The following is a 24,734-nucleotide window of genomic DNA, read 5'->3' as shown; positions in this document are numbered from 1 at the left end:
TTAAGAAATAGATTTTTTTTAAAAAGAAGAAAAAGAAAGACACCCACCTAGGGTGCAACTGCCCTTCCCTGTTGACTAGTAGGCAGTTCTTGTCATCCCCCCTTTAGTGTTTATTATACCTGGGCAAGTGGGCAAAAGAGATCCAGGAAGTTTCTTCCTTGGTTGATATGTGCTTCTAAGACTGTTCCCCAAATGACTAAGTCCAAGAGGGAAGGAAGACGCATCAGTGGCATGAACTCTTTTAAGAAACAAGAGACAGAGGGAGTCTTGTATTGTGGAAAGAAACTTTTGGAAACACCACGAAAATGCTACGGTATATTACAGTTTGAGTTTCTAGGCACTGTGATGACATTATCTGTAAGCTCTGGCATTTGGGCCATTGTGATTCTAGGATAGTGTTGAGAAAAAAGTCTATATTTATCTTTTCCATAATGAGAAGGACTAAAGATCCGGCAACAGAACACTTAAATGGCTTTTGAGGCATTTCAACTTCTGCCACCCTTTCTCTCTCTCTCTCTCTCACTCCATGTTACAGTTGGCATTTAAAGGCTTTGGATATATCTGTATAGACTTTAGACAGTTCCCAAGAAAATCTCCCCAGTGATAGGGAAAAAAATATTCTCCAAAAGCTCATTATCTGAGTATTGTTGGGTAATCAGCTAGGAGTAGGATTTTCTACTTAAGTCTAAAACCCAAATCCTTTATGATCTGCATGTAGAACACCACCTTATGCAATGATTCTGACACCACTTGCTTATCATATTTATAGACCCAGCAATGCGTAGAATGCAAATTTTGCCTCCCACTGAAATGGGCCTTCCACTGGAGGCAGCAGCCACGTTGACATGCTAATCTCCTGCCAGCCTTTAGTTATCTTTCCTAGGCTGTCAGTGGCTGCTGATTCCAGGTCCTACCAAGTTACAAACCGGTCCCAGACATGCTTTCCTTTCCTATGGCCATTATTACCTGGGCTGTGAGCAGAGCTGTGCTGTTGGAACCAGCTCAACTTTTCTTCCTCTAATTTGAGACGAGAAGTTGAAAAGCAGGTGGAGCTCTATTGCCACTTGATAATGTAGATTAAAGATCCAGGAGGATTTTACATTGGATTTCATCCTTTTTCTCACCCCCAATCAAGCTCCTAATATCATAAATTAGTCTATATCTGCTTGCTAAAGGTGCATATTTCAGAAAAAAATCATAATGAGATGAAATTTCAGGGGTATCATTTACAGATTATTTTGTAGAGCTCTGAATGGAGTCTCTGGCCTCACAAATATTTTATTTTCAAAGTAAAAATGCAGCCCCAAAAGGCAGTATTCGGTGACCAAAGACCTTCACCCTCTGTGTCAAGAAAGCTTGGTTTCTTTTCTGACTCTGCAACTAACAAGATGTGAAACCAGACTGACCCAGTGTGCAGCATGCACAGAAGACAGAGCCTAAAGGACAGGAAGTAGAGAACAAAGACATGGCTGTACCAATGAGATGAATTGTGTTGAGGGAAAACAGAAAAACAGGGGAATTTAATAATGAGGGAGGTGAAGAAAAAGCTGTGTAAGATTGATTGGACTCACTTCCACCTCCAAGTAATTGGCTAGCCTGCCTCTGCTTAGGTCCTCTGCTACTTTCCAATCTATTAAGATCCATGTGTGGATGATATGCATTTAACAAACATGAACATAGATTATGACTCCTGTCTAAGTTGCAACTACTGCAGTGTCTCTCCTGGAATATCCTTCATTGATTTAGAAACTTAAATCTATTGCAAAGTCACTTGGAATGTCTTCTCTATTAGAAGTTAATGCCAATTAAACTCTGGGTCCTCCTTTAAGATATTTCTAGAGTGACTGCTTACTCTCTGCAAAAATGTCATCTGCTTGCAGGTTTGGCTGGGAAGACCAGATGGCAAGAAAGAGGGACCAAGAAAGAATGAATGATTTTCAATATCCAACAGAAAGAGACATATCTGTATGGCTTAACTGGAATGAAAATGGTGATGGAGTAAGAGGGGCTGATTTAAGCCTTCCTCTCGGTGGCTCTGGAGCTACCCAAACCTGGAGTTGAGGACCACAAATTGAAAATGGCTGTTTTGATTTGGCTGTTCAACTTACATGAAATGTCAAAGGTTAACCCAGGTCACAAACTGAGTGTCTCAGATATAAGCTTTAGAGCAGTACAGTCATTTAAACTTAAATATTGCTAGGAATAGTTTGCAATTGACCTAGGATGTGAAGTCCATTGTGACGGTGCAGAACGGGATGGCTGTAATTTCAACCAGCCGTGGGAACCCTGACAGAACTGTGATGTCTACCAACATATTAACTTGGGATCTTGAAAGTTACATCTACAGATATCCTATCACTTATTGTCTTACACTTCCAATGACAAAAATTTTTACCTCTCTCTAAGGAAATAATATTGTGTTCTGAAGTGGTAACATAATTTCCAGCTGGTCCCAACCTCCAGTAAAGAAACTTAATTTTGAGGTAAACCAGATATTCTAATTCCCATTAGAAAATTTAATTTTCTTTCTTCAGTGTCTCTTTTTCTATAATCTACCATGCCAGGTGTTTGATGTCTTGGGGAAGGGAAGGGGAGGAATGAGGGAGGAAATTGAAAATACTTATTGGAAATTTCCACAGCTGAATGTATAAGAACATCTACGGCAATGGAATAGCTTCATGATCATTCTGAGTCTTCTTAACATGTTTAACCTGGGCTGTGGAAATGGATAACAGAGATGGAATATCCGTCCACGCTAAACCAATGGCTAGAGTACAAATTGGATGAGAAATGTACAGTTGAAATTGACCATTTAAAAGACGATTTGTCACACACAGTTTGCATCCATGCAGACTGATAGATTTATAATTACATTATGTACAAAAAATGTTTTAGTTTATTAAGGCAACCACAATTTGGATTCTTTGTCCAAGGTGGCTTGATACAGCAACTGGAGTGGTGATACCCTTTGAGAATTTTATTATTTTTTTTTCAGATAAGAACACTTATTCCCACTTGCTTTTTAAGAAATAATTACCTACAGACAAAGGACTTCTTCTTTGTTTTGTTTTTTTTTCTGACATCCTGTGATAATTATTCAAATGAAATAAAAAAAATCATGTACCAATGCATTGCTAGACATTTCTCTTTCTGGTGGGTCTGGGGTTTCAATATTTGGTGACTTGTTATCTCATTTTTTGTGGGGCATTGCAAACATTTTATTCTGCCTGTTCTCTGTTAATATGATGTAAGGATGAAAAAAACCTGGTCCACACCTGGGTCAACGTGTCCTTGGCTACTCACTTATTATTCATGGTTTCTACCAATACCGAGCGTCTGTTTCACAATGGGCATGACTCAGAGGCAGTTATCCTTAGAACTGCAGGTCAAGGGCTGACTTTACGCAGGTAGGGCTTACAGAACCTACAAGTGAACCGCGAACAGAAAGCACATATATGGAGAATACGATGTACAAAGGCAAAGCAGGAACATATGATGCAACCACTCCATGTGTCTGCGACAGTGGATATGAAAGCAGGTGTAAGGTCACCTATCACTAACATTCCATCTTTGATCACACGATTCCATCTGAGAAATTGAATTGTTAGCGGAAAGATACCGGTCACTCAGAGACGAGATTGGGTCTTTAAAGCCTAGTGGAGTTTGAAAACCAAAAGTAGTAAAATAAAAGCCAATGAAATGGAAGTGAGTTACAGCAAAGCCAGTTGGGAAATTCTGCAGCTTTTCTCCCCTTGGAATGTTTCCCAATTGAAGGTGTTTCCCCCCCACTTTTTTTCTTTTCCGGGCCAGTGAATGCTATGGGAATCCAGAGCCCACCTGTAAGGAGGGCAGTCAGGTAGCCACCGCGGCGCGGCCAGCTGTTGGCTGTCTCCTCCGGGATGGCGCTCACCTGCACCTACCCAGCCATGCGCACGGCGCCGCGGGGCTGGGAACCGCGGAACAGCACAGACCCTGGTTTCCCACCACACAATGCTTTGCTCCAGGGCTCCTGAAGGCTCAGCCCCATCCTCTATCCTGCTCCTGCCCACCCAGCTTCTGCAGAGAAGGGCTTGGGTGTCCGCCCCACCGGACTCACTGCACCTGCGCCGCGTCAGTCCTCAGCCACAGGTGCACACGCTCACAGACACCCTAGGGAAGGACGTCGCTCTCGCTCCCTCGGGACTTCCTCGGCCTTTTGGCCTTCACTTCCTCCTCCTGGGGAAGGGGCTGCGGCGCGGGTGGGGGCTGAGGCGGCTGGGCTGGAGGCGAGGGTCTGTGTCTCCGCTTCCCACCCCGCGGGGTCTTGGGCAGCGGCAGGGGAGGGGGAGGCGTCTGGGGCTGGGGAGACGGCAGCGGGGGTGGTGGTGGCGGCGGCAATGGGGGAGCCTCCCGGGCCATGTGGATGACCGCCTCGATGGTGGCCATGACAGCGTCCTGGCCAGTGGCAGCGGCGGGCTCCAGCGCCAGGGGGCTCAGGTTGGGCTTCTGACCCCTTTTGCTAGGCAGGTCGATGCATTTTTCCAGCACTGGCATTTGGTCTGTGGAGTCCTCGTCGAATTGGGTGGGCTGCTTCCGGGGCCGCCCCCGCCTCTTCTTGACGAAGTTGTTGCCAGTCTTTGACTGTCTCTGCAGCCGCTTAGCCTTCAGGATTTTGTTCACGTGGTCCAGGTTCTTCTTGGTGGACAGAATCTTGGTGTAGTTGCACATCTTCCTCACTTCGCACTGGATGGCTTCTATCTCCTGCCGCTTGAACCGCTTCTTCAGGGAGCAGCTGGCTGCAGGAGGGAAAGAGAAAGGGCAGAGGTGAGCCAGGGATGCCAGCTTAAACCCAGCCCTACACTTTATCCATGAGGAGCAGGAAGAACTAATGCTATGGGTGTGGATGCTGCAGCATCCCACGCATAACTTTTCTTTGAGCTTCATTATAATAAAAAGAAGCATTCCTTGAATATGATGTCTACATAGAATTTCTATCAACAACATTCCCTTCCTTACAACTGTTCTGCTAGACAGGCTGCTGTTTCCATTTTGAGAGGTGGAAACAGAGGCCTCTGCTGCTGAGATGAGCCTCCCTGGGGCATAGAGTCAATGCCAGAGCCACATTGTAAATTTCCTTCTTCAGCCCTCGGGTTTGCTCAGATCCAATGTGGCATCACCTCCTGCTCTCTCCTTTTTGTAGAAGTTGAACTGATCAAGGTGCACACAGCCCTGCATCTCAAACAATCTGCATCAGAATGACCTGTTGGAAGAGAGGCTGGGACTCACCTAAACCATGCAGCGGAATTACCTTCCTTCCTAAGCCTCCCCCTCCTGTGGAGTGAAGCTTCCTTTCTGGAACACACTAGTTAGATGGCACTGTTTGAACCTGTGTTTTCCTGGTCTTGATGTCCACTTACCTAAGTCCTTTGTAACCGTTCATGTCTGGGAAGCCCAAGGGAAACACCAGGCAGGTGTTTCTGAGTCTGTGACCCACCCCCTACTCTTCACTGCTGTTTACTAAGAGCTCTTATCACTCTTTTCTTGCCTTGGTGACCAGTTGTACCTGTTATTTTATGAGCCGGACTTCTCAAGAAGTCTTGTGCTGCTGCCACTATATGGCCTTCAGAACAGCTTAGCCTTGGAAGTTCAGACACCATTAAGTGTGAATGGCTTCAGGACATACACAGCAGAGCTTCCTACCCCTAAATCATTTTTTTCTGCTTTTGTGGTTCAAGGGCAGTTAGGTGTGCACATCTGTGTGCGTGTGCGTATACACAAACATCTACATTAATATTCTAATGTCCCATTTTCCATCTGGCTATTTCCTGTGACCATTAATATACCTAAGAAATGCATCCTCACTGAATTCTTTGCTGTGGTTTATCCTTAACATTTAACCTCAAAGAACTCATATGGAACACCCAGGCTTATACGGTAGTAGGGTTCAGTTTAGCTTTGGGCTGTTGCCCTTTCTTGTTATTTGTTTTATTAAATAGTATAGAAGCCAAACATATATCTGTAAGGAGAGGAGAAAAAAGGATGTCTTAAAAATGGATACCGCTTTTGAACTTCTCTTGGGTACTCCCACTTGATTCTTTTCCCAGCTTTCTTCCACTTCTTCATGTTGTGCCCATCACAGACCTCCAGACAAGTTTTATTTGAAGCTTTATACCACTCCATGGAGTGGGAAGCACTGAGTCCCATAGGCCAGGTCATCATGCTACTGCTTTTGGCCAAAGGTCAGTGAAAATGCCTGAACAATGAATAACTACTGAATGATCTTTACGATATGTTATAAAGGGCAAAGCAGAACACAGCCAAAGTAATCTTGTACCAAAATAACTTCTCGGGGAGTGGTCTTTGGAAAAGCAATTTTCAGTTCTCAGATGCTAGGACCAATCCTTACATGTCTTTGTGTCCATCACAGGGTCTAGCATGATGTCCCATACAAGAAGAGCTGAAATACTGTTTCTGGACTTGCCAATCAGTATCTTTCACTGCTGCCTCACAGGCGTGTTCTCTAAAGAGTTCCAATTGGATTTTAAAGTGACTGTGGAAATTACGGTGACACCAGAAAGTTAGCAGACTTCCCTATCAGAGTTACAGTAATTCAGTTTATAAGTAAACGGAAGCTAGTTAAATATTCCAGGAAAACTTCTAGCATTCTTTTTCTTTTTTTAAAGATATAGTTATTTTTATTGGCAATATCAACAGAACTCTCAAAAAACAAAAACAAAACAAACAAAAACCAATCAAATCAATAAAAACCTATATTGTCTTTTAATAGTCACAACTTTGTTATAGGTTCTGTACTTTTTACTTTATTTTTAAAAAATGATAAATGGGACAAACAATTGTACTAGCATAAACCCTAGAACTCATAATACAAATTTTATGCCTGGCTCTCTTGCACTCATCATCCACCCTGAACAAATGTTGTTGATGTTTTGATAAAAGGAAAACACAGATTACCACTTCATTGCTTTCCATTGCCTCTCTCTTTTCATGCTTTTAATTACACATTCACTTCACGTACATGAACCCATAGCTATAAAAGATAAGTGTTGATAATGAAGTAAGGCCGGGGGACCACGTACAGCCTGCTAGTGGGAGTATGCATTGCGATGATCTCTTAGAAGAGCAGTTAGGCAATAATGCTGGATTTGAGGATGTATATGTTCAGAACCCCAGCAACTTGAAGTCACCACTGCCTTCTTCATTTATGACAATAAGCAAAAGACACAGAAGAGCTTTTCTTAGGCCTCCGTCTATGTCATGGAAAACTGAAAACATCTAAATGTTAACTAAAAGAGCAATGAATCATTCAAACGATAGGATGTTATACATTTCTTATAATGAGTAGACTACATATAAAAGCCTCAACATGGTTAAATAAAAAAGTCTGATAAATAAGCAAATTACTGAATTGTATAAATAGTGTAAATTTAGAAGCATACAGATCATTTGAATTTTTGTTTCAGCTTTCATGTCCACTAGTGGAGATAAAAATAACTACTGTGTGCAGTAGAGGAGAGTTTAATATTACACTCCGAAACTACCCCATAGACCTTTAACAATTCTTCAGAATTTCCTGTGATAGGGCCCGGCAGCATGGCTCTAGTGGCTAAATCCTTGCCTTGCATGCCCAAGATTCCATGTGAGATCCGTGTCTGGGTTGCCCCACTTCCCATCCAGCTGCCTGCTTGTGGCCTGGGAAAGCAGTAGAGGATGACCCAAAACCTTGGGACTCCAGAAACTCCATGGCAGACCCAAAATAAGCTCCTGGCTCCTGGCTTCAGATCAGCTCAGCCCTTGCCATTGCGGCAAGTTGGGGAGCAAACCAGTAGATGGAAGATGTTTCTTTCTTTAGCTTTCTCCTCTCTGTAAATCTGTCTTTTGCGTATATCTGTCTTTTGTCTCTTTTATATATATATAAATTTTTTAAAATTTTTCCCACGATAGTGGGAATGTTCTATAGCTGAGGTGTTCCACCGTAACCATTAGCCATAAGCAGTTACTAAACACTTGGCATGTGGCCAACATGACTGAGAAACCAAATTTTTAAATTCAACATTAATTTTATTAGCTACATGTGGCTAGTGGCAACTGTAGCAAGCAGCCCAGCTCTAGACACAACCATCTGCAAATACAGACGCCAGAAGACATGGAGATTCATTTGTTCAGATGTAGGCTGTGTAAAACTAACCACTTAGCATCTTCAACACATTCATGGGTGGTAGATGGAAAAAATAAATTAAGAGATGGAAGGGCAAGTGTTTTGATGTAATAGGTAAAACTGCTGCTACCTGAGATGTGGAAGCCAGTGTTGGTACTGGTTCAAATCCCAATTGCCCCACTTCTGATCCAGCTCTCTGCCCGTGAAAAGTAGCATAGCAGCCCAAGTTCTTGGATCCCTGCCACCCATGTAGGAAACCAAGAAGAAGCTCCTTTCTCGGGCATGGTCCAGGCTGGCTGTTACTCCAAGGAGCAATCCAGCAGATGGAACCTCTTTTTCTCCCACTCTGTCTCTCTTTCTCTCTCTGCAGTTCTGACTTTCAAATAATAAATAAGTATAGCTTTGAAAAAGAGAAACAAGACATAAAATGACCTTATCGGCATGTTAATTTCAACAAACTGTTAAGAGAGATTAAGAAATAAACAGAAATCTGAACTTGGCATTATGATAGTATATGTTATTACTTTTCAAAGGAGGGATTATTGCATCGTGATCATGCTTTCTTAGGGTACCTATCATTCAGAAAGACGTAAATACTAACAAATGAAATCATGACGTCATATGGAATTAGTTTTAAGGTAAAGAAAGGAAGAAGTAGTTGTAGATACTGATGAAACAAGCTGGTGTCTGAACTGCTACTTACCAAACTGGTCATTGGGTGCTTGAAGTTATTCATGGGATTTTGCCTACTTTGGTATATGCTTGGCATTTTCCATCACACAAGATTAAAAAAGTTCTAAGAAGTGGCAAGTAGCAATACAACTACTTTTCTAAGAATCCAAGACCCTCTGGGAGCGCTCCGGTTTTCACCTACATAATGCTGGGAGGGAGAGACATGCTCGGTGGATGGCATCCCTCCGTCATCTGCCAGCAAGATCATAACAGCAGCTGCCCTCAGGCTGAATGGGACAGGAGGATGAATGAGTTCTCTGCGGTTCAGGCTGCAGTCAACTGCATAAACAGGCATGTCATGTGTCTCTTTCTCCATTGGTGGTATCAGGTGTTATGACTTATCCATCTTTCTTTTGTACGTTATCATCTTCGAGTTTTTCGCATCTACTGAATATCTGAATTTCATTTTGTCCTTATGTTTATTATCCCAACATTCAAATCTGCTTCATTATCCCCACATGCAAACAATAGCAAACTGCAGTGCCATGCAGTGAAAACCAGAAATCAAGGACAAGTGGGATAAACCTTGAGCTCTCGTGGGTATCTCTTAGGTCAACTGCTAAATTGGGCAGTTGGACTAGATGGTCTTGAAGTTATTTGAAGATTGCTGCAATTCTTTCCCATACTCATTATCAATAGCCTTTCCCAAATGTGGAGTGGCTTTCTAAAACACATTTCATCTCATAATTTTGAAATCCTAGTATAGGGGGAGGAGGACTGTGGACTTGGCAGGGTTTGATATTCACAAATCTCTCTCCTTATTGCTTATGATTTCACTGTCTCTCTAAATGTTTACAGATTTTTCTCTCTTCAAATTGTTTCATTATTGGACAGTAATTCCTGGGCTCTTGCTGCCAGATTGATTCCATATTTGCTCTCTTTCCTATAATTGTCCTATATCAGGCCTGCTCTTTGTTAGTTTTAAGAGAATAATTATGACCAGCCCAGGCAAAATGCAAATTCATTTCTTCTTAACTCTGCAACACAAATGGTCTTCTAGACTCTGTCTCTGTTTAAAATCACCATGTAAAGGGTTGGAATGATTTGGGCATAGATTTAGACATTCTATATTTACACTCCCATTATCAGAGGATTGGCTCACTAGCACTCTGTTAATTTTGCCACATCTTTTATGATTATTGAAGACTGGGTTTGGCAGTGCTTTTTATATGCAGACTTTATAGATGTGGTATAGGTACTATGAGCCAGGACAAGGACTGACTAACAATACTTAGTTATATGGAAGTATATATAGAGGGATATCAAGGAATAGGTGCTAATGTTTGCAGACCAAACTGTATCCATATGCAAGACACATTTTAGTTTTACAAGAATGATTTGGGTGTATCTGGGAGGGAGGCAAATATATACCAGGTTGACTTAGTCTTGCTGTTTGAATCTCTAGGTGAGGCAGAAAGACTTGGGGAAAATTTGAACTGCCTGGAGTGGTCACCCAAGGTGGACTGGCCAGGGACACCAGCTGCCTCAATCAAAACTGAGCTGGTGTGTCAACTGCCTTGTGCACTGACCCTTGCTAGAGGGCACTTTGAAAGCCAGGGCCTATCTTTTTCTCTGTACTTTCAGAGTTTTATCATAGGCCCATTTTCACAGCAGCAGATAATCTGGTACATACTATTGATCAGCAAATACAAGCTCATTGTTTCATGTTCTCCAATGTAAATTGTACACTTCTTCGGACTTGCATTTGAATTTGACTTGGTAATGATCTTTTATGCGCCCAATGCTGCTTTTAAAAACTTTTAAAATGGGAAATGCAGAGTAAGCTCCCTAGGCATGTAAAGTTTCTTCCTCCATCCTACAAATGTAAATGAGCTTTTTACAATCTTGAGTTAAAAAGCTCTTTTTAAAAACATGGCAAATAAGTATCTCTGCTGGGGAGGCCTCTGCGAGGCAAGAACCATCAAAGTTGCTCCTGGTTATCAACACAAGTGCTACAGTCCTGCTCTCCAAGTTCAAAGCTGTAATTTAGAAGTAAGAGTTAACAGATGTACGGAATTTGTCATTGTAAGAATTTACTCCATTATGTTCTCAAAATCATTTGAATATATGATGGGGTGTCTCTGAAAATGGGACCAGCCTGTTTGCAAAGAGTGTCTGCTTGACTCGTCAAACAACAGCACCCTCCTAGGGGCCTGTGGTGAAAGAGCAGCACCCTGTCTCTGCTGCGTGGCCTTGGCAGACTCTTATACTTGTTCTGCTTTTGATTCACATCTCCTCTGGGGCAAGGCAGGAGGTGGGGCAGGGATCCTTGGCTGATGGAGAGATAAAGCAGTGGGTGTGCAAGTGTGAATTTGTTTATATGGTACAAACACCTAAGATGTAAGGGTCATAGTGGGCATCCTGGTGCATTTCTGTAGAACTTTTCAGAGGTGATGTGAGCCTAGGACTTTCCAATCTCTGCCAACTGGCTCACCATTCACTTCCTGCAAATTAAATCAGTTGCCTCCCCTGTGAGGTGCACATTTCCTCATGAGGAAGCAAAATTATTTACTGGGTTGCCTGAGCACAAATTAATCATTTGTATTCACATTTATATTTCATCTGAGATATCAAGTATATGGTATTGCATAACATATGGAACAATAGGGAAGCCATAACTTGAGCTGCTTGTAAGGTCACTTGTCACTTGTAGACATGAGGTTCATGGGCTGGATGAGCCGCTCACCAGTTTGCTGCCTTCAGGGTGCTATCAGTTGCCCATATTTGAAGTGGATGAGGGTGCTTTGAACAATTTATTTGGAAGTGTTTGAACAACTTGTTTAGAAATTCAGAAGATGATGGGCCCCACTCTTGCCCCTGGCATATAATAGAGCTGTTATTTTCAAAGACAAGCTTGACAACTTCACTTAGAGAAAGGCAAGCATTCTAAAAGTACTCACCATTTCTCTGCTGTCCTTGGGTTGTCAATAATGTTAGCTAGTTGTTAAGAACCACATAAAGCACTTAATATCCTTGTAGAATAAAGTAGATTTGAAAGGAACTACTTTTATCAAAGTCATATTACGGAAGAAGGCTTTGGAAACAGACTGGAACGGTTACTATTGTTTGGCAATTTTGCTGTTGAAAACACATAATGTTATAAATATTATGCTAAGAGACCCCTAAATTTAAAAAAAAACTGTTAATTTTAATTTGAGAGGCAGATTTAGAGAGAAAGAGAGAGAAAGAGTTATCTTCCATTTGTTGATTCACTTTGCAAATGGCCAGTTGGCAAGAGCTGAGCTTATTCAAAGTTAGGAACCAGGAACTTGTTCTGAGTCTCCCAGATGAATACAGGGACTTGAGCACCTGGCACATCTTCTGCTGTTTCACTAAGCAGGAGGTGGAGTAACCAGAGATCAGACAGGAGCACAAATGGGATGCTGGCACTGCAATCAGAGGATTAGCTTACTAAGCCACTACAACCACACCCCTCTTCAAATTTATAGTCTTTGGAAACAGAACTAACTTCCACATGAGCAGTCTCAGTATTTGGATTCACAAATGCAATATCTTCTTTTCTGTAAGACTAGTTAATAAGGAAAATATTTACCCAAGTTTTAACAGACTTCAAACTTTACTAAAATATGAAATTGTTATAATATTTTGATGATAGAAAACATATTTGTTTCATAAATAATAAGTAAAATTTAAAGAATATAATTTAAATTGAATTAATTTCATATCTTTAAAGTATGGTTTTCAAAAAAAAGTGCATGTATTCTGAATATGTTTTTAAATGAAATGACTGGGTTCAGAGGGGTAGCCTAATGGCTAAAGTCCTCACCTTGCATGCTCTGGGATCCCATTTGGGTGTCAGTTCTAATTCCGGTAGCCTCACTTCCCATCCAACTCCCTGCTTGTGGCCTGGGAAAGCAGTTGAGGATGGCCCAGGGCCTTGGGACCCTGCACACATGTGGGAGACCCGGAGGAGGCTCCTTGCTCCTGGCTTTGGATTGACTCAGTTCTGGCTGGGGAGTGAATCAGCAGATGAAGATCTTCCTCTCTGTCTCTCCTTCTTGCTGTATATCTGACTTTCCACTAGAAATGTAATAAACCTTAAAAAAATGAAATGACTATTTGTTGATGTTACTGATAGGACTGTATAATTGAAACAATTGGAATTCACTGAAACTTTCTTGTTTTGTTTTTAGTTTCTGAAGACTTTATTTACTGAGTTAGCATTTAATCCCAGAAGATCCCAACTTTTTGTGAGTTCATGACCTAAGAATCATTACACTTTCTGAAGACAGAGAACATATGCTATTCTTCATATCCCTTAAAACAAAGAGCATAGTATTTTCTTTTTTATAGCATAGTATTCTTTTCATAGTAGGTGCTTAATTAATATTTTCTGCTCAGTTTGTAAACTCGTGAAGGTCAAAGCATGGATAGTATTAATCTTTATATTTCCTAGGCCACTTTCCATTGAATGGCATGCAATTCCCTATTAGTCAGAAAAGTGCCTTATCAACAGAGAACTTTAGGAAGGGGGGTTGATGCTGTGACATCTGTTATTTGATTGGGAAATTCAGAGTACTTGAATTCTAACTGTGGTGAAATAATGCAGGCATTTCATGAGCCCAGGGGTTAGACACGCCACCTGTGGCTTGGGACAAATCAAGACAGTGGTAATACACTCCCCAGAGAGAATCTCAGACAAGTAATGGCATTATTAGATGCGCAGGTGACCTCTAAGGAAAGTAACCAGTATTGGTAGACTAAGGAAATTGGAGGAAAGAGGGCATAGTGGAGCAATTAGAGTAGTAAAAGGGGAGATTAAAGCTTTGCTTTAAGGTACACTGTGTATACACAGCAGTGGACTCTGCAAGGCATCTTGGGCTTGCCCAGGATGAATGAGAAGAAGGATCTTTCAGGTTTGGGAGAGTCACCATGGTTGATGTTGATGAGGGTCAAAGTTGCTTTTCAGACTTTCCTAAGAGCTGAATTGAGACTGGCAACATTGGTAAACTGAGGAAGACTAGGGCTATTTGGTTCTACTGTGCTTCAACCCACTTTGGCTTTTGTTTGTTGCAGTGTGGGTCTAGTCCTGGTACACTGATGAGACAACATGGGAGGCTGGGTAGAAATGTGAATGCCAAAGTGTTTTAAGTTTCCTCTGTTGAGTCTCACAGCATGCCAGCTGGCCACAAAATGGGTGTGGTTGCACCCTCTCATCTCAACAGACTACATTTTTCCCTTTATTTCAAATGTGGCATGGCTTTATTCTTCACCATAAATACCAGCTCTTATATAATACTCCAACTAGTCTGCATGCTTGTTTTTACCTGATTGTGAGAAATTTTCTCAATGTCTTAAATTTGTAAAAAAAAAAAAAAAAGGAAAAAAAAGTAAATCAGAGCAGAACAAAGAATTCTATAATGAAAATGTTAGAAAAATATTCACGTTTTCATATTTTGGTGACTGGACTAGAATGTCATGAATTCCATAGCCAAGTTGGTTATGGATCCATTGATTTCCTCTCAGTCTTAATAATAATAATCACATCTGGTCAGTTACTATTTAGGCTTATTGTTGGTAACCTCACAAGAAACAAGCTGACCAAAACTTTAGAAGAATTGGGTTACAGTGCTAAATTTCATTGCTACTTCCTAGGAAGGACATTTACTTCTGAATAATAAATATGATCCTGTAAAAATCCATATGCTTCAGGCCTGACACAGTAGCCTAGCGGTTGAAGTCCTCACCTTCAATGCGCTGGGATCCCATTTGGGCACCGGTTCTAATCCTGGCAGCCCCGCTTCCCATCCAGCTCCCTGCTTGTGGGAAAGCAGTTGAGGATGGCGCAACGCCTTGGGACCCTGCACCCACATGGGAGACACGGAAGAGGCTCTGGGCTCCTGGCTTTGAATCGGATCGGCTCAGCTCTGGCCATTGTGGCCACTTGGAGAGTGAATCAACAAATGGAAGACCTTCCTCTTTGTCTCTCCTCCTGTCTGTATATCTGATTTTAATAAGTAAATAAATTGCTAAACTTCTTATACTATGTTGCAAAAACAAGAAAGAAAATTAATCCTCAGGGATGGCACTGTGGCATGGTGTGGCCAAGGCTCTATCTGTGGCATTGGTTTTTTAAAAAAGCCACATGCTTCCAGATTTTCTCTTTTCTATTTAACATATCTTCATCTCATTCATCTATATTTCCCATGAGATGAATCTAGGTCGTATTCCACTTTGCTCATCCCCCTTGAGGGATTGTATCACCTGTCAGTTCTCATCTTGAATTTTGGTACCCAGAATTGAACTGATTTTTCAAGTATGAAGTCATTAGTACAGAAAAATTGAGTTGATTAATTTCTGTGATCCAGGCATTTCACTTATATTAGTGAGGGTTAAACAAAACATATTTTTTCAGCAACATCAAATTGTCTCATATTAAATGAAGGCCCAATTAACTCTCTTAAACACTTTCGTATAAACTGCTTCCCAACCTGGCCATTACCATGTGGGATTGGTTTTCTGAGTTTAAACACAAGGCTTCCATTTAAATCTTCAGGGACTGATTTGATTGGTTTTAGTCCAGTGTCCTTGTTTGTTAAAGAAAATTTTGAATCTTAATTTTGTTTTCTCAAAGAGTTCCCAGATTTGTAGGGATTTTTTAAAGCTTTTGAGTGTTTTCAAAGTTTATGACTACCAATTTAATTCCTTCTGAGATTGAGTCAAGGGACTCAAGTGTATGCTAGTGCTTTTTTATTTATTGATTTTTTTTTTAAGAAAAAGGCCATTTATGCAAAAAATGTATCTGTAATCTTTGAAAAATAAGCAATATATACCCATTGCTTTCGACTGTCAAATGTTTTTAAGTGTGGCAGGTAGATAACTGGTGCCTGGTTATTAGATGATGGATGTATCGCTGAGACAATAATGTGGTATAGCCTATAGGTGCTCTCAATTCTATCATTTCTCTAAGTTTCAGAGAGAATATTGCAGCTGACATTGGAGAGGAAAAAGTCTTGCATTTTTTTTTTCTTTTATCCAGAGGCTATTCTGCTGCTTTAGTGAGAGCATATAAAAAGGAAAAGACACAAAACAAAACAATACCAGGTGTGGTCCTATTGCTTCCAGATTTCCCCTGGAATTCCATTCATAATTAAGTCTTAAAGCTTTTCATGACTACTTTACACCTTAGTACACACTATCCATTCTTTCAAATTCCAACAAAATCCTCCCTACAAGCCATCCATGGACTCTTATTTGAACATTAATCTTGCTTAACTCGGGCTCTTGTCTGATAGTACCTTGCTTAGTGATATTAGGATTATGATTAATCCTATACTTGTGTTTAATCTATACTTGTCCCATCTCAAATTGTTTTACCTGGGGAAAAGGACCAGGTTAGCTATCTTTATTCATTCTTGGCACATATATTGATGGTACATATATCTACTTTGTGCCAGGTACTATGCTAGGCACTGAGTTCCATGCCGCCTGCTCTAGTGGCCAGCACAAACCACAGGTGTAAGATACCTGAATTAAAATTCATGTATGAGACTTGGCCAAAACCAACACTTACCATCTATTTTGTCAAGTATATGTGGGAGACTAGGAAAGATTTTTTTTCCAGGAGACCCAAATCACTAAATTAAATTAGATCCTCATATAGCTCGGCTGTTCATACTCCCTTCGGGTTAGCCATCATCAAAGACACTGCGAAGTAGAGATTAGTGTCTAAACTCTACGTAAGAGAAATGGAACTTCAATGACATAATATGGGCAAGACAAATTTGCACTGTAGTCGAGTCACTGGGAGAGCCAGATGAAACATGTAAGGCCACAAACGGATGAAGCTATGGGTTTCCCCAGAAGAGGAATACATGCACAGATTCTGTATGAATATCTGACACCATATGATGCATACATGAGCAGGCATCAGACAGAGCAGCAGTGGGACAGAAAGTGGATTTTTTTAAAAAAGTTTTGTGGTTTTTTTTTTTGTAAGAGTAGTTTTAGGTTCCTGGCAAACTGTGCAGAAAGGGCAGAGACTTCTCGAGTGCCCCCCACCCCGGTGGACCAAAGTTTCCATCATGAAGGGTTATTTTGTTTTTCATTGACAAACATGGGATTCAGAATTATAAGAGCTTTTTTCCTGGGAGGGGTTCTATACTCCCTTGGCAAATATATAAATGTTCAAATTCTGAGCCTTTTACCAGCAGTTGTTTTTTTTTTTTTTTAAATCTGGTATTGCTTTAGCTTTCGTCTTCTTTAAGAAATGGAAGATTGGGCTGACTCGAGGCAGCCAACGCTCCTTCCTCAATTTAAGTTTTGACAATTTAAGAGGAAAAGGCTCATTCATCATCTTTCCCTGTTAGAGACCATAAATTACTGGCTCATATACCATGTGGTTCAGATTCTAGGAAAAGTTAGTGTAAACAAACCCGAGTCACAATGCGTGGAGTAAGAGAGTGAGTCATAAACAAAACACAGACATATGCTCTCATAGAAACAAGGGCCTGCATCATCAGCTTCCCCAAGTCTGCTTCCCATTAATTACACAACAAAATGAACTTTCCATATGTAAAACTCCAATCACTTAACTCTGGCAACCAGAATAAGACAAAGACCAGGAGTGTGGCTATCTAGGCACTGGCAGAACTGGATTTCAAAATAAGGAAAGTGCTCTTAAAAAACCTTCAAGCGCTGGAGGATCCAAGATCCCCAGGAGCAGGGATTTTGAACAATGAAAACCACATCCAAGCACCCCAGGAACACTGCTAGGAAAGCTGACCCTGACCCTCTGCTCTACTCATAGGTAACACATTCTGCTCAGTCTTTTGTCCCAAGTTCTGTCATCTTTCTAGTGTAAACCCTGGATCCAGGCCACACAGCGTGTTCACACACAGTGCTGGCACCACTGAGTACTTTCAATTCTCCCTGTCTTTTGAAACTGCCTTTTGGTAGCACAAACTCACATTTTTTTAAAAATGTCTTACAAAAGCTAACTGGTGCTTCCCAAGTTTACATAGTTCCCGGGGCTTGAGGCTTACTCGCTGGGAAAGAAACGGGGTGTGGTGGGAAGCAGCTGAACTCTTTGCTTGTGTCCTTTTCAAAAGCATACTTCACTAAACCATCTTGAGAAGGTTCCGATGGACAGTGAAGGCAGACAGCAAACTTCAGGCATCCAGGGTGGGGAGAGGAGAAAGGACTTTTTTACTTTGCTAGCGGAGATGTGTTTTCCATCATTCGCTCAGTGCTTACTTTTGTCATATCTTGCTTTGTGTCATACCTGAAACCATACGAGATAAGTGGAATGCATTGCTCCTGCCATGAAATTCAACTAAGGGAGAAATGAACATTTTGAAGCACCTGCAGCGCAGGTTGCAGTATTTCACATGGCCCTGCATTCAATCACTGGGAGACCTCAGTATCTCCGCCATCCAGAGAGGAAGACTGGGACCTCAGTGGCTAACCACTTTCCCCAAGGATACACATCTTAGAAATCGTGGACTCAACAGTTGAACCAGGGGCCACCCTATTTTGAAGCCGGTATCATACCATAATTTTCTTCAGGAAATAAAGATGACATGAACTTAGATTAAAAAAAAAACATTGTAATCTCTTTTATATTATTTGCTGTGTGGGAATACCAAATTTCCCTCAATTTCACAATGTTAAAGATCTCTTTCAACCCCTAAGTTTCATAATTAAATAGCAAGATTGTGCTGCAGATAATAGGATGTTTGGGCTAAACGAGGGGTGTTTCTGCAAATTGTTTTGATCTTCCTGTTTTCTCTAGTTCAAACACTTTATATCTTTCTTCATGATGGACCAGTCAACATTTTTAGGAGCATAAAAGAAGGTGATGGAAAGGAAGATAAGGTCGTAAACTAAAAAGGTAAGGTCCATCGAATGGAAGAAATGTCACCTTGTCCCAACCATGTTACCAGATAGGACTCACAGGAGCCCAAAGATGCCAAATAAATTAAAAAAAAAATCATTAACTATGATGTAAATCTTGTGTTGTTTACAAATCTCAAGTAAATTATATGTATATATATCCCTCCATAAGTCAGCCAAAATGTATCTACAGATCCTGGTCCAGGGCTGTCATTTTGTTGTTTCTCTCTCTTTCAGAACAATGACCCTACCTTATGTTAGAATTTTGGATACTCCATGTTCTGACCTCAAATTTCATTCCTGGTTACCTATGCTGTTATTTCCACATGCACAGATAAAGCTAAGAACTGACAGAAACCAACTAAGCTCTCAGTGTCTTGAGCCTGTCTTTGCAGCTGCTATCTCTTTGCCTCATTCAGCTCAGCTCTACCAGTCCAGCTTAACCATCTTAATGCTTCTTTTCCCAGAACCTCTTAGTGTCTTCAGAACTCTGCAAGACTCAGTGGGAAACTAAAGACTAGTACTTTGCTAAGTGGTTACTCTGTTAGAATCTTAGTGATACTTACTATCTTCATTTAGCAGTATTTATTCATTGCATATTTTGGAGCCAAGTTTTCCCAAGCAGAGTGAGAGCTGCCTTACAGAAGGAGCTAAGTTTATTTCTGTAGATATCACTCACAGGATTTGATCCAGCATTACAAGCACATATCAACTATCTACTAATTTGAACAAAGCCTTACAGATGTGTAAGTATGATACGGCAAGTTATGCCCCATGGGACTCCGGACTGTGCCCTGATGCGAAGGCATTCGGAAGGAGGTATGAATAAAGATGGGTTTCTAAAAGATACACAAAACTATGATCTGAGACACAGAATCAGGACTTCGTAAAATTGAATCATAGCAGGATTTCCCTTTTGCTACAAGAGGGAACAAAAAGGCTTACTATATCAAGTTGTCAAGAGGCAAATGCTAGTTTGTTTGTTTATGACCACTGCCTAAAAGGCAGAAATTATTTTTCTCATTTCACTGAGAAGAAAACTAGTATTCAGTAGCTTAAGTAAGACTCCCACATTTATGTAAGGGATTGAATTTTAGGCTGGTGTGATGAGGACTCCACGGTGACCTATTTCCTTGGTTTCCCAATTCGATTCCTGCTCTGCGTCAGTGTGATGACCAAGAGGAGGCTTGGTTTCCTACAACCTAGCAAGGTAGCATTTGTGACCTTCTGGTCTGCAGTGGGAAGTGGTTGGTCAAGTGCCTCTTTATTCCAGTACAGTCTTGTCCTGTCTATTCTAGCTTAAGCAGTAGAAGGTTCCCCTGGGAAATGTGTTGGAATTACTTCTGCGCCTCCAGGCAGTGGAGGAATGGGTAGCAGATGGGTAAGGGGTCTCCTCTTCCCCCTACTCCCACCCATCCCATCTCTCTCGTTCCCTCTCCCTCTCTTTCTGTGCTTGTGTGTCTTGGTTACATGTGTTTCATAATCCTTTCTCTAGACTGCGTCCTCTCTCTCTCTAAGCCTTTACTCTCTGCTCTCTCACTCTGGCTATAGCCTGCCTGGATCACTCAGGATCATACTTAATGACAGTCATTACACAGTTCTTCCATGTAGCCTGAGAACATTTCTGCAGCAACTAGCCTGCTTTACTTTGCCCCATCTTAACTGCTGGGCTCACCATTCCAACTTCTTTGGATTCAAGAAGTTTTATAAAAGCTCTTCATTAATTACAGGAAAATCAAAGCACTGCTCTTCCTTATCATTAGCACAATGGCCAGTAAATTAGCTTGCCACCATTAAACTACCAATCTAATTAGACTGGAAACAGAAGGAACCAAGCAACAAGGCAGGCACTAAACTTGCATCTGAGAGCCAATCATCAGATGTTTGTGCCTTATTGTGCTTTGGCACATAAAACGTGCCTCTGGAAGAGTGTCTTTTTCATTCTTCCCCTGTTTATAGAGGAGCTTGAATATTTGATATAAAATGAGTATCTTAATAGAAATCACTTCACGTATGGGAGGTTTTCTTTTTCCAGAGAGGAGTCCTCATTACAATAATCGCACCTGACTCCTCCTGCGTCTGCTGCCTCACAGCCAAACCTCCCACTGGGCTTCAATGGGAGTGTGAATGATATTATCACTGGGAAGAAGATAAAATGTATTATTATCATTACTCTATTTTTAAGAGGGCCTGACTGTGGCATGGGGTGGTTGAGCATAATCTGTATGAAATATTCAGAAAAGATAAATTGAGTTAAACTTCTCACAGGTATAGCACTTTCATTTTTTTTCCCCCTCTGCCCCCAATACAGCTCTTTCAAATCTGTCATTAAAACTTCTGTCTTTCCAAAAATCCAGAGATCCAGAACAAAAATAATTTGGTAAGTTAAATCTGGACATGTTTATTGAGTATGTCTCAGACTCGCAACACTGTCCAACGTTCTTGGTACTCAAGCAGGATTAGGAATTGCCCAAATAGGAGGGTTCCTGGCTGTTGCTTCTTTTACATTCATTCTAGGCTGCGAGTCAGGTAATTCCTGGGCTGCCCTGTGCTCATGGAATGAAGTGTAATGTAAAGAGAAACGGGATGTTGCCCTAGGAAACTGGTGCCACATCCACAACACAAAAAGGTTAAAGTACAGCATCGGTAGGTTTAGCACATGTGCTGCCAAAGCCAGCACAGCATTGATAGGTTTTTAAGTACTGGTCTCCACTGAGTTACTCATCTTCAAAGTCCCATTGACATTCTGAGTGTGGGAAGACACATATGGCTGCATGTTTTCTTCTCAAAGTAAGTGAACACACCTAGTGAATATCACACAGACAATGCCTTACCAGCTTATATTTTAACTTGAAAATAGTTCTTTCCCAAGAATACTCTGGTGGATCACTCAAGGGTTGAGTTGTCATTCTTGAATCAAGCAGGCTGAAGGCCTTGGAAATTCATCCCCGAGTCCTTCCTGCACCAAATATTCCTCAGATCCAGGGAAGAGAGAAAGAGTGAGATCTTGTATCCACTGGCTCACTCCTCCAATGACTGCAACAGCTAGAGCTAGATCTGGTGGAAGTGAGGAGTCAGGAACTCCATCTGGGTCTCCCACACGGTTGGCAGCGCTCTGAGCATTTGCAGCATCATCTGCTGGCTTCTCAGGCACATTAACAGAAGGTTGGATTGGAAACCGTGCTGCTAGCACTTGAACTAGAACTAAAGTATGGAATTTCAGCATCGCAAGAGGCTGCTTAACCCACTGCCTCACAATGCCAGTCCCTATTTTTGTGCATTTTTTTTTTTTCAGATAAATATATTGGTCTGGGGCCCGGTTCTGTAGCCTATGGGCTAAAGTCCTCGCCTTGCATGTGCCTGGATCCCAAAAGGGAATCAGTTCTTGTCCTGGTTGCTCCACTTTACATCCAGCTCCTGGCTTATGGCCTGGGAAAGCAGTAGAGGACAGCCCAAAGCCTTGAGACCCTGCAGCTATGTGGGAGACCTGGAAGAAGCTCCTGATTTCTAACTTCAGATTGGCTCAGTTCCAAATATTGTGACCACTTGGGGAGTGAACCAGCAGATGGAACATCTTTCCTTCTGTCTCTCCTTCTCTATGTAAATCTGACTTTCCAATGAAAATAAATAAAATGTTTTTAAAAATCGTGGTCTGATAAAAAAAAGGTTAACTTTTTGGTTATTGTTTTATTGCCTATGAAGACATTAGCAGCTAATATTGCTTTATATGCTTTCTCCAATGCCTACATGCCATATAGACTTGTTTCTCACCTACTTCTACAACTCCCTTTGGCATCAGCTCTGCTTAGCTGTCTTTTTCATTAGAGTTTAAGAAGTCCATGGTCTAAGTGTTTTGGAAAATCACATCTGACAGCGTTGGCTGGAATTGCCAAGGAGATGAGGGTTGATCAGAAGAGAGGTGGGCAAATTCTTGAATATTTGATGATTCCTTAGGGGTAGTGACATTACTGGCCCTAGGAACAGCTCAAGTGCCCTAAGATGTTCAGATCATTTCTCTCATTTGGAGGCGGAAATAACAGTTTTGGAAGGTTTCTTCAGCAGGCCTGTGGTGTGGTGGGATTCTCAAGGGAGTACACCTAACAGCTTTCAACTTTGCTGGGTCTTAGTGTCCCAGATCTGGCACAAGGGAGCTTTACATTATCCTACCACATTTAACAGAGCTTTTAGGCAGAAAAAAATGGTCAGAGTGGGCTGGCAGGTGGTATTTTCCACTTCCATAATTACTTCTTTCTTATGATTATTTTCCTTGATACAATTCTGTAGGCATAGGGATTCATTCCTTCCAGCTCCCCTTCCTCTCTCCCTATTCTCCCTACCCTTCGCTTCACTCTTTTCTCTCACATCATTACAATAACTACTGGTAAATTAAATTCTATTTTCTCTGGATCTTCTTTGGAAAGTTTTTAGCATATGTTTTAAATGAATAGTTTGGGCTTGTAGGAAGTTGTAATTTGAAGATTTCTTATACATATTATATGTATATACATTAGTGTAACAGAAGTTGCTTCAAATTGTGCATCACTTTGAACAAACTTTATTGAAGCTTCTACTGCATTAGCCCTAATTACTCACAATAATGATGCAGTGCTTCTTAGAAGCAGATCTCCTGTGCTCTGCCAAGGGACTGCAGCAGATCAATACCTATTGATCAGTTTGATCATGACGGCTGACCTGTTTGAACACCACCATCCCTCCCTTTTTCCAAGTGGCTGACACACCAACCTGTTCTCAGCTGGCCACTCATTCTGGCATCTCCTGGACTGCCCCCTTCCCACAAATCAATAACTTCATAATCAGCTTGCCTCTTTGACTCTGAGAAACTCGAAGGTCACCTAAAGCTAAAAAGTAGGGATTCCTTTGTTTATGTGTATGGTTGTAATATACGTACAGACATGCACACACATGCACTTGAGTTTGATGACACATTCTTCAACTTTTAACCACAGTATTTTGAATCACATTATAACATTTATAAAATAAGGTGAGGAATTTTTAAAAAAATTACCAAAGATCATCTCTTTGGAAAAGCATTACACACAGATATACTATGACTACATGCTGATGAACTATTTGGCAAGCTTTACCAATTTATACATGTACAATAATGTGCCTATTGTAATTTCCCCCATTTGATCTTTATTTCCAACAACAAGTAGGTTTTTCTGACATCCTTCATTGCTGTCAGTGTTGTATTTAAGCTATTGCCTCTCAATCATGCATTTTGTCAGTGATTGTTTATTGAACATCTATTATGTATCAATAATTATATTACAAAACTTATAATTATTCTTTTAAAATAAAGTTAGTTCTTATACAGAGTGAAAGGGAGTGGAAAAGAGAAAGAGACAGGGAGAGTGTGTGTGTTCCCATTGGTTGCTCTACTGCCTTAAAACCCACGACTGCCATGGGCCAAAGCAGAGAGCTTAGCACTCAATTCACATGAACCCAATCAATTGAGCCAATCACTTGGACAACCACAGTTGCCTCCCAAGGTCTGTATTAACAGGAAGCTGAGAGGAGGGGCCAGAACCTGATCTCAGGCTATCCAGCACAGCATGGAGAATCATTTGACTAATGCCTCAACCACTATTGCCTGATGCCATTATTATTTAATTAAACAGTTTCAAATAAATTGAATTATTTTAGTGTCGTCTCCCATCACTATGTGTTGTATTTTGGTTTGCTAGCAATTGAATATAACACTTTTTTCTTACTCCTATCTCTAAAATTGCCTGCATCTCCAAATTCATCCTAGAAAAATGGAGCCTATGAGAAAATAAGCTGATTTGTCTAAACAATTGGATATAATTCTAAATGATCTTGCTCGCAGTGAAAGATGAATAAAAGCATTCTAAAGACAACTCAAATGAGTTGTCTCATCAGAAATCTATTACTAGGGCACTAATACCCATTAAATAAAATCACTTCAAGAAACAATGAGCTGCCTACTATGTGCTTGGCTTTGTTGACG

At 41.0% G+C, this 24,734-nt stretch overlaps 1 protein-coding gene across 1 annotated transcript in view; it reads right to left on the bottom strand.

Annotated features, from left to right (window-relative positions):
- Positions 1 to 4,149: 4,149 nt before the first annotated feature.
- The window catches only part of SETBP1 (SET binding protein 1), a 338,546-nt gene continuing 317,961 nt past the window's right edge, over positions 4,150 to 24,734 (bottom strand). Inside the window, exon 6 of the mRNA XM_040984958.1 lies at positions 4,150 to 4,775. Within this exon, the coding sequence (XP_040840892.1) occupies positions 4,150 to 4,775 (626 nt within the window). The remainder of the gene's footprint in view (positions 4,776 to 24,734) is intronic.

The sequence above is a fragment of the Ochotona curzoniae genome, unplaced genomic scaffold (genome assembly GCF_017591425.1).
Source record: "Ochotona curzoniae isolate NIBS_2020 unplaced genomic scaffold, NIBS_Ocur_1.0 contig_43, whole genome shotgun sequence".
NCBI lineage: Eukaryota > Metazoa > Chordata > Mammalia > Lagomorpha > Ochotonidae > Ochotona > Ochotona curzoniae.
The sequence above is the reverse complement of the archived record's forward strand: the minus strand, read 5'-3'. Positions and strand labels throughout refer to the sequence as shown.